General features: G+C 49.7%; 5 protein-coding genes across 5 annotated transcripts; 4 read left to right on the top strand and 1 right to left on the bottom strand.

The window, feature by feature from the left end:
• Nucleotides 1-480: 480 nt before the first annotated feature.
• Nucleotides 481-1482, top strand: N7509_004038 (uncharacterized protein; the record flags this gene model as incomplete). Its single annotated transcript, XM_056628675.1, has 1 exon — nt 481-1482. One exon carries the CDS (start codon nt 481-483, stop codon nt 1480-1482), a length of 1002 nt encoding a protein of 333 aa, XP_056491409.1.
• A 75-nt stretch (nt 1483-1557) lies between these two features.
• N7509_004037 (uncharacterized protein) lies at nt 1558-2025 on the top strand (the record flags this gene model as incomplete). Its single annotated transcript, XM_056628674.1, has 2 exons — nt 1558-1573; nt 1859-2025. The coding sequence occupies 2 exons, from the start codon at nt 1558-1560 to the stop codon at nt 2023-2025; spliced, it is 183 nt and encodes a 60-aa protein (XP_056491408.1).
• A 3270-nt stretch (nt 2026-5295) lies between these two features.
• Nucleotides 5296-5934, top strand: N7509_004036 (uncharacterized protein; the record flags this gene model as incomplete). Its single annotated transcript, XM_056628673.1, has 1 exon — nt 5296-5934. One exon carries the CDS (start codon nt 5296-5298, stop codon nt 5932-5934), a length of 639 nt encoding a protein of 212 aa, XP_056491407.1.
• A 428-nt stretch (nt 5935-6362) lies between these two features.
• On the bottom strand, nt 6363-10016 carry N7509_004035 (uncharacterized protein; the record flags this gene model as incomplete). The annotated part of the gene is made up of 1 exon (XM_056628672.1): nt 6363-10016. The coding sequence occupies one exon, from the start codon at nt 10014-10016 to the stop codon at nt 6363-6365; it is 3654 nt and encodes a 1217-aa protein (XP_056491406.1).
• A 4053-nt stretch (nt 10017-14069) lies between these two features.
• N7509_004034 (FACT complex subunit POB3) lies at nt 14070-16036 on the top strand (the record flags this gene model as incomplete). Its single annotated transcript, XM_056628671.1, has 3 exons — nt 14070-14366; nt 14465-15606; nt 15694-16036. Coding segments are annotated over 3 exons (1782 nt in total), but the record flags the coding sequence as incomplete, so codon positions are not given.
• Nucleotides 16037-16549: the final 513 nt, after the last annotated feature.

Genomic DNA, 16549 nt, shown 5'->3' with positions numbered 1-16549 from the left:
ACTGACACTGGGTCCTGGGGTGCAAGAGAAAGAGCATATGTTTTAACGGTCATCCACACCCAGCGATATCCCGTGTACGACCAAATCTATCAATCAAGAAATAGTTGCGGTGAGCCAGTGTGAGAAGGAAGACTGGGAAGAATCACACCAACTTTTCTCCAAATTATCGTGCCTGCTCATACTACTATCATGTTGGACATTTTTGTAAACCCTGGGGTTCGGGAGCAATGGCTGCCACTCCAGAGGGACTTACCTTCCCACTGCGGGTTCATCTCAGACCAGTTCTCTTCCCTCAATCAGCCCCAACTCTCACTTTGTGAATTTTTGACACAATGGCCCTCATACTTTTATCCTAATTCCCAAAGAAAGAAGAAAATATCACGAGCAGAGGGATCTCGCTCCCCTCGCTTGTCTCGTGTCCACAAATCTCCAACCCAAAGACGCCAAAAGGACAAAGCTCATCGCAATACTTTGTGCAGCATGGTGAACACTCCTCCTTCCATGGGTGACCCAGGATTTTCTAAACCTTCGACTGTCACGCCAGAATATGGCAACTTTCCCAGAGATGCAGCTGCTTCACAACAGTCCACTCTCTCGCCGGCGGCAAGAGACGGTGACAATTGGGGTATAAATCGTGAATTCGACTTCAAACGCACTGACAGCATTGGATATCCCAATGCAGCAGAGACGATGATGGACTACAGACATCCCATGCCGGTACAAAACATACCTTACACTGAAAGCCCGTCGTTCGCAGGAAAACCCGCTGACACACCGACATCATTGATGTCGTTTGACACCACCCTTGACACCCCGGGAGACGGCACTACCATGAGCCACGGGCTCACTTTCCACGGTACAAACCTTCCAGCAGTCGGGGGGATAATGCCCCATCATCCCCAAACTGTGTCGTTTTCCGGCAACGAAGTATGGCCTCCAATGCAACACAATGTCGATCCCTGGCGCCCCCAATGGGGCGCCGACCCGGCATGGAATACGCAGGAGGATCTATACAGCGGTTGGCACGATTTACCAAGCTTGAGTGCTCCGGCGATGGATCCCAGATCTTCTTCGCAGCCATACACCCATCTCTCCACGAGTCCAGGATTCGCGCCCCTCATGGGGTTCCCCAATCACAAGAGCCCTACCTCATTTTCCGGCGATCTCGGCCTGTCAAACCCCCAGACATCCACTGCATACCAAGCATCGCAATATCATGCATATGACGTGCAAGCACCAGTACCAGCACCAGCGGCAGCATCAGCATCACCACTAACACCCATGTCGTTGGCTTATATGAGTAACATGGCCTCTCAAGGCTGGACAGACCAAGAAACTCTCACCTCGATTCACGAAAGCAACATCTCTACCCCAGAGCCACTCGTTCGTCTGACGAGTCGCCAATGTAGCAATGCATTCCTCGTGGAATGCAAGCGCAAAGGTCTCTCCTACAAGGACATAAAGCGGATGGGGGGGATTTAGAGAAGCCGAGTCGACCCTGCGAGGGCGGTATAGAAATCTTACCAAGGCCAAGGAGCAAAGAGTTCGCAAGCCGAAATGGACAGATACCGATGTAAGTACAGTACTGAGTACTAACTATTCTCCTCTTTTTATGCATGCACACCTATCACACATCTACCCCTACCCACAAACACAAGCCCAAACGCAAACACCACATCTTATACTTCCCCCGATAGCAAGCGTTTTCCAAACACTAACACCGCATTTTCCTAGATTCAACTTCTCTGCGAGGGCGTGGATCTATATACAGAGAAGTCTGTGCGTCCCTACCTCGCCGCCAACGCCGCCATATCAGCCATGAACACCACCCCGAGTGCGATAACCACCCCGACCTCAGTGTCGGTGCCAGCGCCGGCGCAGTATCAGCAGATGCAAGCGCAGGCATACCAGAGTCCCAAGATTTCTTGGAAGAAGGTTTCGGAGCACATCGAGGCCAATGGAGGGTCTTACAAATTCGGCAATGCGACTTGCAAGAAGAAGTGGTACGAGATACACGATCTCTAAGCTCGTTTGAGTTGGGTTTGGGTGCAGTCGCGCTCGGAGGATCTCATTTCTTTCCTTTTCCTTTTCCCTTTTTCTCTCCGCCTCTCTCTCTCTCTCTCTCCTTCGGGCTTCTTTCCTCCTGCTCTCTCTGTGGCTCTCTCTGTGGCCCTCTCTGTGGCCCTCTCTGTGGCTCTCTGTGTGGCTCTCTCTCGGCGGCTCTCTCTCGGTGCGTGTGTTGTTGTGTGTCTGGCCTGTGTGCGTGCCGTCTGTTCCTGTGCCTATGCCGTTTGGTGTGTGATGTGTTCCTATGTGGGTGCGGTGGCCCCTATGTCGTATAGGTGTGCATGTCTGTGTGCCTATATGTATTCCTTGTGCTCTCGTGTGTGTGGACCCCTCTTGTGTCTGTATTGTGTACCGTGTCGTGTGCATTATACTCGTGTGTGTGTGTTCCTCTGTCTGCTCGTGTGTGATGGCGTGGTGTGCGCATGTGTTCATTTTCCTCGTGGAGTTTAGGGTTACGGCGGTAGATATCCGATACTAGTATTTTAATATCAAACTTCTACCATACTTTGGTAGAGTCAATCGAGGCTAAAGGCTCATTCTTATTCAACCTAGTTCAATTATGCGTGTTTGTATCTTGAAAACACTGCTTTGCAACACGCATAATGCAATGTGCTTATAAGTCTTCTTTCTCTACTGGTCTGGGTATTGCCAAACCGCCTTCTTCATCTTTCGGGCCCCTGCTGGGGCAATCTGGATTCCCTCTCCTTCAGGCTTTGGAGGTATTTTTATCGGACTCTCAATATAGGCCTGAATGTATGTTACTAGTACCCTCCCTTACTTCTAGATATATCTAGATATACTATACTCTATACTTCGTTGTCTAAGTGTCACAATTTTCCCCTTTCGCAGGAAGGAGCAACCCAACTTCCAAATCGAACCTTCAAAGGGAAGTGACAATAAACCCAAAAACATAAACAACTTCCATGTTGATTCTCTACGGCTTCCCTTCTTCCAGATCTTCCCATGCGAGCAGCTCTCTCGACTCCAACCTTATTTCAAGTTGGTTGCCTTTACCAGAACTAAGCGTAAGATGCGTCAAACTCCCTACAACGAAAAGTTGTGTCCGATACTGACTCTCCAAGACTTCAGACCAAAATATCGCTGTTCCCTACTGCAGATACATAATTCTCCAATGTCGTTATGGGATCGATCATCCTCAACCTCAAGAACATTCCAGTCTACAGACGACTCTTCTACTTGGTCGGTTTCCGGCAAGCAGGAAACTCAGTTCGAATCTCGGGCCCTTTCTCCACGTCTCGTTCCTCCGGGAGAGCGCCAGGAAGTATGGACTGAACAGGACCAGTCGCTTATGTAGCGACTCCCATAATGCATGTCTCGTGGAATGCAAGAGGAGGGATCCATCCTACAAGGAAATAAAGCGGATTGGGGGGGGTTTAAGGAAGCCGAATCGACCCTGCGAGGGCGATACCGGAGACTAACAAAGTCCAAAGACCAGAGAGTGCGTCGAAAAGCATCGTACTTTAATCATTTCATTGCTGCATTCCAGGTGGGCGCCGAAGCAAGGCGGACCTTCCGACAAATTGAAGTATTTCTGCGATCCGGTGGAGGTCGCAATATCAAGTATCATTGAACAACACCATTGCCTTGAGCAAGTGGCGGAACGAGTACATTCTTGAACTTCTGATAGTCGCCGCCTCTATCCCAACAATATCTTTTCCAATTTTTCAATCCCGCGCTTGTTCGGAAAATGCCAGCTATCATCACCGATGAGGCATTACTGAATGCGAATGCGCAGTCCATAGACGTGGTTTGTCACGGGGCTTGTTTGCGGACCAAGCTTCCCCAAGCATGAGAATATCTATATATCTCCCTAAAGGCTTCGTTCTCAATACCAGACGAGGCGTCAGCATGAATACCCAACAGATACTATGGGTAGCCATTCATCCGACCGACCAATCGCCATATCGGCGGTGTGCATCACAGGCAACATGGCTATTAGCTCCAGTATCTTGCCTTCTCGGCACAGGGTGTCGCTAATGTGGAAGAACGGTGGCCTACTTGCTCTTGAGACTTCCTTTTTTCGAATGGGCATACAACAACGTCGATCCATGGCAGCCACAATTGGGCGACGACCCAGCATGGAGTACTACGCCGGGGGATCAGGCCAGATGTAAAGTGGTCTTCGAAGCCTCGTGATATTCCAAGGCTTCAAGTTCAAATCCTCTCGATGGTCCATCTTAGTTATATTATGAAACAACCCGTCTTCGCCGTCGCTCTTTATTACATTTTCAAGTTCCTGAAAATCATCACTCCACTCATACGATTGAATTTTCCCTTCTCCTTCATTTTTCTCATGCCCTCTTCTGGCGAATACTACTACACGCGTATTCGATCTTCATCCCGTTCAAGATGTACTCGAGGGTCTCGCACTCGGCTTGTTCTCCTCTCCAGCCTTCACATCCCAACCTTCGTACTTTGACATATCTTATTCTCTTGCGAACTTGCAATACAGACGACTTGCTTTCCACAGCCTGGGCCCCATCTTGTCCTGTCAGTGCCCAGAATTGCATCCCAGAATCTTACTCTTCATCGAACGAAACTCGAACCCCATTGAGACGTGTCTTCAACCTTTCACTCCCCGTCAACTTGCTCCGATGCTATTGGGTATCGACCTTAGAAACAGTGTGAACTGACGCGACTGGCTTGGCGTCGGCAGAGTAATTCTATACCCCTCTGTTAGGGTCTACAACTGCTGGGCTAGTGCCCTATTCACATCGGCACCAAACATGATTCAATGCACATGGGTTGGAAATGGCGAATATAATGGTAAGCTCGTTCTAGGGGTATCATGTAGTGGGTTCAATACTGCCCATGCCCGTTCTGTACCTGTGAGTGAAGATCTACTTCAAGAAAACGTGTATCTGGAGACATAGAAGTATGGATGATAGGTCGACAGGGGTTACCTGACCTGAACTTCAACGCCACGAGATCCGCCATATGACAGGCTTTCTCTAATCTTCATGGTGCCCAAATTCGGTGATATATCTTTGACGATGTTCTCGGTGTTGAATGAAGCCTGTTCCAATGAAGGATGGACTAGTATTTGAGATTTCCCTGGCCATGAATTCGCGCAAATTGCACCAATGTCTCTCGCAAAGGCAGCCTCGCCCTTTCGCGATAGTTGGTCATCTCGAACCATAGCTACCGCGAAAGAGGATTCCGGACCTTTAGACACACGGATGCGCCAAATGAGAGAGAATCTGAAGGATGGAAAGTCTCACGAACCTGAACGCCGACCTGAAGACCAACTCGCCAACTGGGTTAAGTTTACCCCCCAACAATTTCATTGTTACAGGCAAGATAATGGAGGAGAACATTTCCAAGAGAAAGCAACTGGAACCCTTCACACTGGTGACCGGCTTCACCACCAACTGCCAGCATACAATCCTGCCTCCACATGTTGCCCTGACCGACGAGGCTGCCGTTCTTGCCATTCAAACTTACGGGAAACCTGATCTCCGCGCACGATACCCGAGCGATTTCACTGGAAATGGAGCATTGAATTTTATAGGAGTCCAAACAGGTCCTACGTTGGTTGCAAATGCGCATGGCCTGCCATTGTCTTGTTCACCGAGGAAATATCCTAGGGTCCTCTCCTGCTTCGACGATAGCATTACAGACTACGATTTTATCCTTACCATCCTCAAAGACAAGGATCCTTGCGAAGCCACAAGAGTGTTAGGTCATGTAGATAGTCTAGCTCAATCTTTATCATGGACAAGCATTATCTTCGCCCTCACAATTCTCCCTACGAGTGAGTACACCACTACATCAATCCTACTCTCAACCTTCCTAGAACAACTTGAAAACCAAAATATCTTCATAATCGGTAGATCATTGTATTAACCACGTCCCACGGACAGGACATAATCACTAAGTTACAAAGGGCAGGTGTCACATGTATATGGATGCATAACATATGCACAAGAGGAGTGAGGAAAATTTCGAAACCAGGACAAGATAGAAAATTGAAAATCAAATCATCTCGTCAAGGAAAACGGGAGAGAAGCGTCGAGACCAACAATCCAATCCAATCAAGGAGAGAGAAACGGCCGGCGCGAGAAAGGTATCGCAGTGCAATTGCGCTGGTTGACATTAACAGAAAACAGCAGAGTAAACAAACATTAAGGGGGCGGGGTATAAGCAGCGGCGTTGCTTCCGGAGAAAAAAAAGGAAGAAAAATTGAAAGGCTTAGCTAAGCTAAGGCTTAGTTAGGAACAGGGCGTCTTTTGTGCAAGAGAGAGGTTGGGGGGAAGAGGGAGGAATTGCTTTCATTAGATTGCTGGCGCTGTGGGGTTCGTGTGGCCGAGGGAATTGAATAGATACTCTGGCGGCAGACGGGTCATGTCTGTTGGTCGGTCTGTACCGAAGGTCTGCGGGGCCGCGGCGTAACCTTGGCGGCGGCGCTGGATCTTGTTCAAGATGACGCCGGCAGCGACGATGAGGAATACGCAGCCTAGGGCGCAGCAGAAGGCTACGAGGACGACGATGCCGTTTGAGTGGTGGCTTTCGCTGCCGCTCGAGTAGGGATTTTCGTTCTCGGAGAAGAGGTGGGACATGCTGCCGGGTTGACCGTCGGATTTGGAGGACAGGATGAAGGGTGTGACTGCGGTGCCGTTGTAGAGCGCTGCGGATGCATTGCCGAAATCCGGGATAATCAGTTCGCCCATGATCAGGAGGATCTGGTCGTCGTTTAGGAGAGACACGGATGAGTGGTCCTGGTTGACTGGGAGAATTTCCATGCCTCGGATGAGGGTGCCATCAGAGAAGAGGCTGCCGGGGGAGTTGAAGTCGGAGCCATCGTAGTTCATCATGAAGGCTGAACCGTTGGTCGATGTACCCGCAATCCAGAACTCGCTGATGTCTTCGCTGGCGGGAGCGAATGCGGTGATGTTACCCGGAATTGCGGACTTGGATGATCCTGGGAAGGAAGTCCAAGAGCTGGAATCGGTACTGAAGGTGGCAATCGCGCTGTTGTTTCCACTGATGTTGATATCTCCTGCGGCATACAATGTCTTCTTATCCGCCCATTTGAGAGCGATCACGGATCCACTGATGTCTGATGAAGGCCACAGCCAAGAGTTATCCGAGGCATCCAGCTTGCAAACAGTGCTGCAGGGGAGAGTTCCAGCTGACGCGAAGTCACCGCCGACGTAGACGTCAGATGAGCCTGGTCGGTGAGCGATAGCGTTGACAGCGTTAGTCTTGCCTCTCAGACCCCAAGGCTGAGTCTCTGCGAACTCATTCTTGACCAAATCGTAAGTCACTAAGCCGCTCACATTTTCACCGCCAATTGTTCCTGTGATGTTTCCACCGAGGTAGAGGGTGTCATTGGACACAAGCATCGAGATGATTGTGGAGTTGCTTTGAAGGCCCGTGGGAAGACCTGTGAGGGTCTCTTCAGTGCCATTCAGGAAAGCAACATTGTCAACAGTCGAACCATTGGTAGCAGTCGTGGTGAACCGACCACCAAGGATGGTGAGGTTGCGGTCAGAGGAGGTATCATAGACGCCGGTAATCACCCCCTGGGTGTAATCAGATCCAGATTTGGTGCTAGGGTGTTCCAACTTCATAGGCAATGGAATCAGGTCAAGATCATCATCGCTCTCGGACAAGGACACAGCGCCGCCAGCGTTGAATCCATCCGTGGCGAGGCTGCCAGCCAGAAGCGAAGTGTCATTGTGGGTAGCAACAGCCGACAGACGACCAGCAAACTCCATCTGGGTATCGTTGAGGGACTGCAACCAGACCTTCTGAGAAGGAACCCAGATTGCGAAGCCGGCAACGAAGACAGCAGGGCTATCGCCATGGGCGAGGATTTTAGTGAAATCACCGCTCACCGCAATGGTGGTCTCATTGACCGCTGATGACACATTCATTTCGAGGGGATAGATGTTATCAACACGTCCATTGACACCATCACCCAGAGACACCCACTTCTTGGAAGAGAAGGAGTAAGAGGCAACATAGTTGAGGCCATCAACACCACCGTCGGAAGTGTCTGTGAACTGACCTCCGACATACAAGGTGCTGTTAAGAGTAGCGGTAGACAGCACCTCGGAGTTCAGACCACCACCGGGCATTGCGGTAGCATTGCCATCGGTAATGGACATGATGTTGTGGATGGTTTTATAAGAGAAATTTCCTCCAACGTAGATGACATCGTCATTCGCAGCCAAGGTCATAACCGAGGCATTGTGGTTGAGCGATTTGCCAGCCTTGTTGATGTCCGATTTGTCAAGATCGCTGGTATCGAGCTTCTTGGAAGAAGGATCAAAGTCGTAGAGTCCGTTCAAGTCATCAGAGGTGGCGGTGCCGTTGATCAGTAAGAATTGAACGCGGGATGCAACAGCGGTGAAATCTCCTTGTCCAGCAATAGGCCGAAGGGTGACGGCAGGGCGGAACGAGTCACTGGCGGCGTCGACATATACAGAATCTTGGCTCAGCATATCGTACTTGTTATCATTGTTGGTCTGGGGGATGATCTTGGGGGATGGCTGAGATTTATCAGAGTCGGTCGAGAGAGTCGCCGTCACGTTGACCTGGGCGCGAGAGGCGCAAGTGTTGTCTTGAACACATCCAGGGGTGAAGACTTTGACGTTATAGTAGCCGGATTCCTTGATATCGGGTTTGTAAACAACAGAGGTGTCGTCGGCGTTGGAATCGGTCACCTGGGCAGACAGATATCCGCCATCCTTAATAGTCCAGGAACCAGTGTAGGTCGACTTTGCCGCGTACTCAATTCCAGCACAGGACGGCTCGTTGTACTTGTCAACAGCATAGGTGACGATCTGATCCTGGAATACTTCGATACCATTCAGTCCAGCACCTTGTCCATACCAGGACAAAATTTCGATCTCAAATCCACGCATGCCAACGGGATTGACAAGAGTGAAGTCGCGGTACTTCTCGGTGGTGCTATCGGAAAGCGGGCAGGAGGAATCGCAGCTCTGCTTCTTACCCGAATCGTCGGTATAGGTCATGTTCATGATTCCAGTGTCGGGAAGGGCGCGGAAGAGGAAATCCTTGGTGCCTCGTCCATCCATATGAGTGTTGTAGAGGCGAACCTTGGTCGGATAGAAGTCAAAACCAAGGTCGGCGCGCCAAAATCCAGGGGCATTGTCGTGAAGCAGGTATGTCTGACCGGCTGCGGCCTTGCCACTAGTCGAGCAGATGATGTTTCGGTTGTCGGAGTAGCCGCTGAGGGACGAGTCGGTGTCGGATGTGATGGTCGCATTCTGCAGATTGAGAACCTGCTTCGTGTTCTTCGACGAGTGAGTTGAGTTACCGACACCATCAAAAGATCCACCAAACACAATGTGGCCGTCGCTGGTCTTCAAGATGGACTCAACGGGACCATTGAGACCATCGAAGGCGAGTTTGGTCCAACCGTCGTCGGCAGACCAAGCAACGGCGTTCTTGGTCTTTCCGTAGGTGAATGACCCGCCAACGTAGACGCGATTGGTATCCTGGTCGCAAAGCACAGTCGAGACGGAGCCCTTCAGGCCGGGCAGGGCAGTGATCTTGCTGGAGTTGGGGTTAAAAAGGGCCGCGCCGGGCGAGTCAACTCCACCCAGGCTTGAGAAGTTTCCACCGACAAAAATCCCAGCGAAGGTTCCGTCCTTTTGGGTGAAGGCACACATGTCGCGGATCTGCGCGTCGGCGGAGGTCAGATTTGTCAGGATGCCATTGGGAAGCGGGGTGAGAATCGACGATCCGGGTCGCTTGGTGATTTCGGATTGGCCCTCATATTCGTACAACGAGACACCCTCGAAGTCACCGGTGATGGTCACACGGCCCAACGAGGAGAGGTCGAGGTCGGGAATCGAGACGGCGTCGAACGACTGGGCGTGTGCGATGGGCGAAAACAAGGCGAACAGGGTGGGCAGACCGGCCGCCGCAGACCCTAACAATGAAGAAACCCTCATTGTGTCGGGGGAGGCGACGACAGGGGAAAAAGTGAAGTCGAGACCAGCCGAGTCTAGTGGTGGTAGTGATAATATTGGTGGTGGTGGTGGTGTGGGAGTGAGGCGAATGGACAGAAGCCGAGCCAAAAAGGGTTAAAAGTAAAGAATTCAGGAGGCGCCACAGCGCGTCAGAGAAAGGAAAATAAAGAATGTGGGTGTGGAACAATCTAAAGAAAGCAAAGGAATGTGGGATGCATGTCGAGGGTAAAGCCTCCTCTCACGCAGAACAGAAATCAACGAATGACTGGGTTGTTGGAAAGGAAGAAGAGCCTGAGAGAGAAGGGGGGGGTGTGGTGGTGGTTTACAGTACGGCAGGTACGGTAGTGTGTACAGTAGTGTGTATTGCACTCACTGCTTGGCGGTACTGTATGGTCACCCTCCCTATAAATACGCCGAGCCACAACTTCCCAGGGGATTCCCTCCACTCTTTGCTTCTCCACCACCCAATCACATATCCCAATTCTCCCTCTTCCGTGCCTGGTGGATCCCAGGATGATGTCGATTGCCATTCTCCAGTCTCCCATGGATGCCAGTTCTTCCACTTCTACCGAATGCTCAGCTCAACCTCCAGTCATACCGGTGGCAGATCTCGATGTATCGGAATCCCAGGCATTCACACCACCCACACCTTTTACCTATTCTACTATCTGGTCCCGGCACTCCCGATCCCAGCCCGAATTACGTCGGATACCAGTCGATACCCGTTGAATGAGGATCTACATCCAGCCTGAACATCCCGGCTCCCAAAGTTGGGTGTTTATGCTTATGCCGGGTGCTTGGTCCCCATCGATGATGTCGACTCCTTACAGGGGAGGGGTGCAAAAAATACATACAAACTAACCTAGCTTGCACCATCAATTTTATTCACCCTCTGCTGCCTCTCTCTGTCTCTGCCGCGTCTTCACATTGTCATCCATGCTAAACGTTAGCTCCGATACAAGTGGCCCGAAACAACAGACCGAATCCAGCCCCGCGCCCGATGGCACTTATTATAGAATCCAGCTCCACGCTTGTCTTGTTTCGCACACTGTACACGCAGTCTCTGTAGCTTGTCAACGTACTCTGTCCACTATTCACATCCACTGTCTACGAGTGCCATCTACCATTCACCATCCACCATCCACCATTCACCCCTGCCGGATCCGATCGGAGAATATAGGTGGAGTGGTGATGGTGGTTGGGAGTCCAGCTAGGGATACAACAGTGCTGAAACTGCGACTGCGACTGAGACTGAAACTGAGACGGTCTAGAACACTGGCAATGACTTCAAAAGTGGTTTCGGCAGATCCCATCAGTGCGCAGCGATTGTTTCATCAAGGATTAAGCTTTGAGGGGAGGTAATGCATCGCAATATCCTGAGAACTACGGAGTTCTTTACGAAAGAACCTGTCCCGCTGGGATCCTGGAGTGTCCACAATTCTGTTTCACACCGCGACGCCGGAACCGTAAGATGTACTTGTGCGTAGTTGCGTGATCTTTCATACAGGATAGTCAGAATGCAATAAGTAGATTTACAATTAGATTTGTACTTTCATTAATATGTTCTAAGCATCAATTTCGAGGTTGTTGACCAATCACGATCCGGGCATGGATGGACCTCGGGGTGACTGGAATATATAATTACTTTGTGCTGGTAGTACACACTTTAAGTTCCCTTCAAGTTCAAGTTATTCCACTGTGACAACTCCTGCCCCACCCAAAACCTAGGTATTCCAAATGATACTACTACCTAGATAGTAGTAATATCTACCTGTGACTTAACCGACAATCCCAATCGCGTCCGGCCAAACATTAAAATACCCATGCGGCACGCCCGCATGAACATCCAACCGAACCTCAAACCCGCCATCCCAACAACCTGGACACACGTTGGGTTGACCCTTAAACACCACGCCTTAATGATCATTAAGAAAACTCAATGGAATAGTCTGCGCCTTAAAGTAAAAATTTGAATACTAACTTGGCATATGTCGTTGGTCCTTGGCTACTAAAGCGGCAATCAAACACAGATCTCGTGATACTGAATAAGTAAACTTGGAAGCAACTTCGAAAGTACTAATACAGTATCGGCTAGCGAGAACATGTTCATTATTTAATTGACTTTGTGGATAACAGGACCATCCTATTTATTGGATTCATTAGGTAGTGCACACTTGCACCGGCTCCTTAGCGGAAAAGTTTCATGAGGTCATCTCCGTCCCGTTCTGCCGCGCCTGGCCATCAGTTCGTAATAATTAAAGCTAAACCCAGCCATCCATGATTTTCCATGGTATACATAGTCTAAATCAATCTACCGCGAGCTATCACAAGTATTATTTGATACATTGGAAATACATGATAATTATTTCAGGCCATTATGGAAATCTGATTCCATCGGGTAGCCAGCTCATAGTTTTTACTCGGCATCAATTGAGAAACCTTGGCGTTTAACAATAACTTTGTTACATTTGATGACTTGGTACATGCTTTCGCGAAATATGCTTGGTCAGTATACACAAGGTTGCCCACTCTTGTAATAAGGGGCGCATGAAATGCCGTTATAGTACGAGTCATGCCAAGTCCGTGCAACTCCGGTAGAGGTACTATATTGGATAGAAACCAGACCCGCGTGACTCGCCCATACCTCGATAGTACGAAGATCATGAACAATCAATCATCTGCTGGGCAGGGACCTGCCTCCAAGGCTCGAAGCAAAAGCTACTGATCATAATAACATCATGACAGTCGGCAGCTTTTCATGGATAGATAAAGCTATTTAGCAGCATAATAATACCGCCAAATAACTGTTTTTCAGCAGACCTACTGATCAATTGTGCTATACTGACCGATATTGCCCTTGGTAGAAGAACTATTGCTTCTGTAGGGCGAAAAGAAATGCACAGAACCACCGTTCTCGTGTTTGCACTGAGTAAGTACGCTCTTCATTAAAGCGGTGCGTTAGCTGAAAATTAATAACATCTCAATACCTGTCTAGTCTGCCTTGCTTGGGCACAAAGCCCCGTGGTCAAGCTTGCCGAATGCACTATATGGTGCCAAAAGAATTATCCAAATCCAGCCCTCACCTGCGTGCTCCCTGCTCTGCTTGGAAAAGGACCATGCTGTATTTGTGGGCCCTTCAAGACTTCGTCGACCGAAGCTCTTTGTAGCGGAAAGTGCATTGATGTATCATCTGATGGTAAAAACTGTGGAAGCTGTGGCCAAGTTGTACGTTCTTACCTGGCCTGACCTGATCGAATGAGATTCGAGTAACTGAACTTATTATCTCTAGTGTCTTACCGGAGCTGTTTGCAAATCCAGCCAGTGCACATGCAGCAATAGCGGCAAACCAGCTTGTAATGGCGTATGCCCAAATTATCAAACTGATAGTAAGAACTGTGGCCAATGTGGCAAAGTCTGTCTACAGGGTACAACCTGTACCTCTAGTACTTATAGCTGTCCTATCTCAGAGCAGAGTTGTAGTAGAGTATATACAAATACGCAGACAGATAGGAATAATTATAGATCTAATAGTTGAAGGTTTAAGTTATAGTTCTAGTTCCTGTATCTGTTCTACTGGATTAAATCTATACTTTTTTTGCCTTTTGTTCCCTAGGTATTTTCGCGATATTGATCTCGGACATTCGGTGCCAATGGCAATGAGCTTCAAGTTGGACCTGACTCATTTGGGTATAAGCCTAGTAGACAGTCGGAAAAGTAAAACACAAAGTCATCATTGAATAAAAGTACATTAAGATAGGACTATCTCATTGATAACCTTGGAATATTTCTTTCATCAACAGCCATTGGCCTGGGGCAACTCTGATTGCACCGCCAACCACACTAAACCCAAACGGGCGGAAGTGGCCAACCTCCCTGCGGCGCGCCGCAACGCGACCTCCGAGACTTTCTTAGAGCTATCACCACCATCACCTCCCCCTCCCCCATCTTATCCCACCTACCCCGGCCAACTCTTCCTGATTCCTATAATAATTCGATTCTCTTTCTTCCTGCCCATTCGGTCACATCGGCTTTAGAGCTCCTCCAAAATGTGCGCGCCCGATTCCCCATCTCTCTTTCACCTTCACCTCAAAGCTAACAATGGAAAACAGGGAGAGCTTCGACAACATCTACCTGGATCTTTCCAAGCAACCAGGAAAATGCAAGCTCGCCGAAAGTGGTCTGGGATGGAAACCCTCCGGCGGCGGCGACACCTTCACGCTGGATAGCAGCAACATCGGTGCCGCGCAGTGGAGTCGCGCAGCCAAAGGATTCGAGTTGAAGATTCTGTCACGCACATCGGGTGTTATTCAACTGGATGGATTTGATCAAGAGGTGTGAAAGATGTCCCCCCCTCCCCTCAACACGGCCCAGAATCTGGTTTCCAAAGGGTTGGTTTTGTTTAACTAACGCATCGCTTTCATTTTGAACAGGACTTCGAACGATTGGGCAAAGCTTTCAAAATCTGGTACGGCATCAACGTCGAAAGCCGCGAACACGCCCTTCGAGGATGGAATTGGGGTAAAGCCGATTTCAACAAAGCAGAACTCTCCTTCAACGTGCAGAACCGACCCGCCTTCGAAATCCCCTACTCCGAGATCTCCAACACCAACCTTGCCGGCAAGAACGAGGTGGCCGTCGAATTCTCGCTCTCAGCCGCCGATGCGAACGGTACAAATGGAAAACCCGCTGGCAGTACGGAGAATCGTGGCCGGAAGGCTGCTGCTTGCTCTGACGAGCTGGTCGAGATGCGCTTCTACATCCCCGGCACAGCTGTGAAGAAGGAGAAGACCGAGGGCGCTGAGGGTGCTGAGGGCGAGGAGAAGAAGGACGACGAGAATGAAGAGGAGGTTGAGGAGCAGAATGCTGCCAATCTTTTCTACGAGACGCTGATGGATAAGGCGGAGATTGGAGACGTGGCTGGTGATACTTTTGCCACTTTCCTCGATGTCCTTCATCTTACGCCCAGAGGTCGATTCGATATCGATATGTACGAATCTTCCTTCCGTCTTCGCGGCAAGACGTACGATTATAAGATTCAATATTCCGCTATCAAGAAGTTCTTCTTGCTGCCCAAGAATGACGATACTCACACACTGATTGTGCTTGGTTTGGACCCACCCCTGCGCCAGGGTCAGACCCGGTACCCATTCTTGGTGATGCAGTTGAAGCTGGATGAGGAGATCAGCCTGGAGCTGAACATGACCGAGGACTTGCTGCAACAGAACTACAAAGATAAGCTTCAATCGCACTACGAGGAACCGATTCACCAGGTGGTGACCAAGATTTTCCGCGGATTGTCGGGTAAGAAGGTCATTATGCCGTCCAAGGATTTCACTAGTCACCACGGCCACCAAGGAGTTAAGTGCTCCATCAAGGCCAACGAGGGACTGCTTTACTTCCTGGACAAGAGTCTGCTCTTCGTGCCAAAGCCTGCCACCTACATTCAGATGGAGAACGTGGCGGTGGTGACAATGTCGCGTGTGGGCGGTGCTATCTCCGCCAGCCGCACCTTTGATATTACCGTGACCTTGAAGGCCGGTCTGGGCGAGCACCAATTCAGCAACATCAACCGGTATGTCCATTCGTTCGTTTGAGTTAAGCCATGCGCTGGCACAGACACAAACACAGACACACAGAGACTAACTACCTTTCTTTCTAGTGAGGAGCAACAACCCCTGGAGGACTTCTTCAAGGCCAAGGGCATTCGCATCAAGAACGAGATGACCGAAGACGCCTCTGGTCTGATTGCCGCAACACTGGACCAGGATGACTCCAGTGACGAGGAGGTTGTCCGAGCCGACCGCGGATCTGCGGATGAGGATTCGGACTCACCGGACGAGGACTTTGATGCATCATCGGACTCGGATGTTGCGGAGGAGTTCGACTCTGCACATGAGAGTAGCGGAGACAGTGATGATGAGATGGGAGATGCTCCTGCGGCGGGTGGTGGGGATGATGATGAGGCAGCGCGACCTAAGAAGAAGAGCAAGGTTGGAAAATAGAGTCGGATGTACAGATAGTGCCGTTACCAATATCCTTATCCTATTTATTATGCTATTAGTGAAGTATACTGGAGTTCCCAGCACAGAGGTAGTCTCTTAAGTAGATATTCGTACGGAGTACGGAGTACTCTTTATACAATTGGTTCTCCACACTTGGTGGAGCTCACGTGAACAGCCCCTGATCCAAGTCCAAGATTACCCCGGGAGCTTCAGCAGTGGCGGCCGCGGCAACAGCTCTGTATTCAATGGGTCAACAGGTGCAAGCAGGGTAAATTGGACTTTGTGTTTAATTCAGTCAAGTCTAGATCTGAGCCTAGATACTACTTTTTGATGTATCTCTGTGCTACAGCGATTGTCTACGGAATGCCAATTGCAGCACCATTGAGTGATGAGAAAACAATAAATTAAGCAATAAATGGAGGAAGAGGATGTGAATAATAATATAACAATATGTCAATTTGATCCATCATACTGGAACTTAATCCAGATGATCGTAGTCGACAGATCACCTGG

Source organism: Penicillium cosmopolitanum (genome assembly GCF_028827165.1).
Source record: "Penicillium cosmopolitanum strain IBT 29677 chromosome Unknown utg000005l:1.0-4006212.0:1.0-4009387.0, whole genome shotgun sequence".
NCBI classification, from domain to species: Eukaryota; Fungi; Ascomycota; class Eurotiomycetes; order Eurotiales; family Aspergillaceae; genus Penicillium; species Penicillium cosmopolitanum.
Note: the sequence above shows the minus strand (reverse complement) of the source record. Positions and strands in the feature narration are given on the sequence as shown.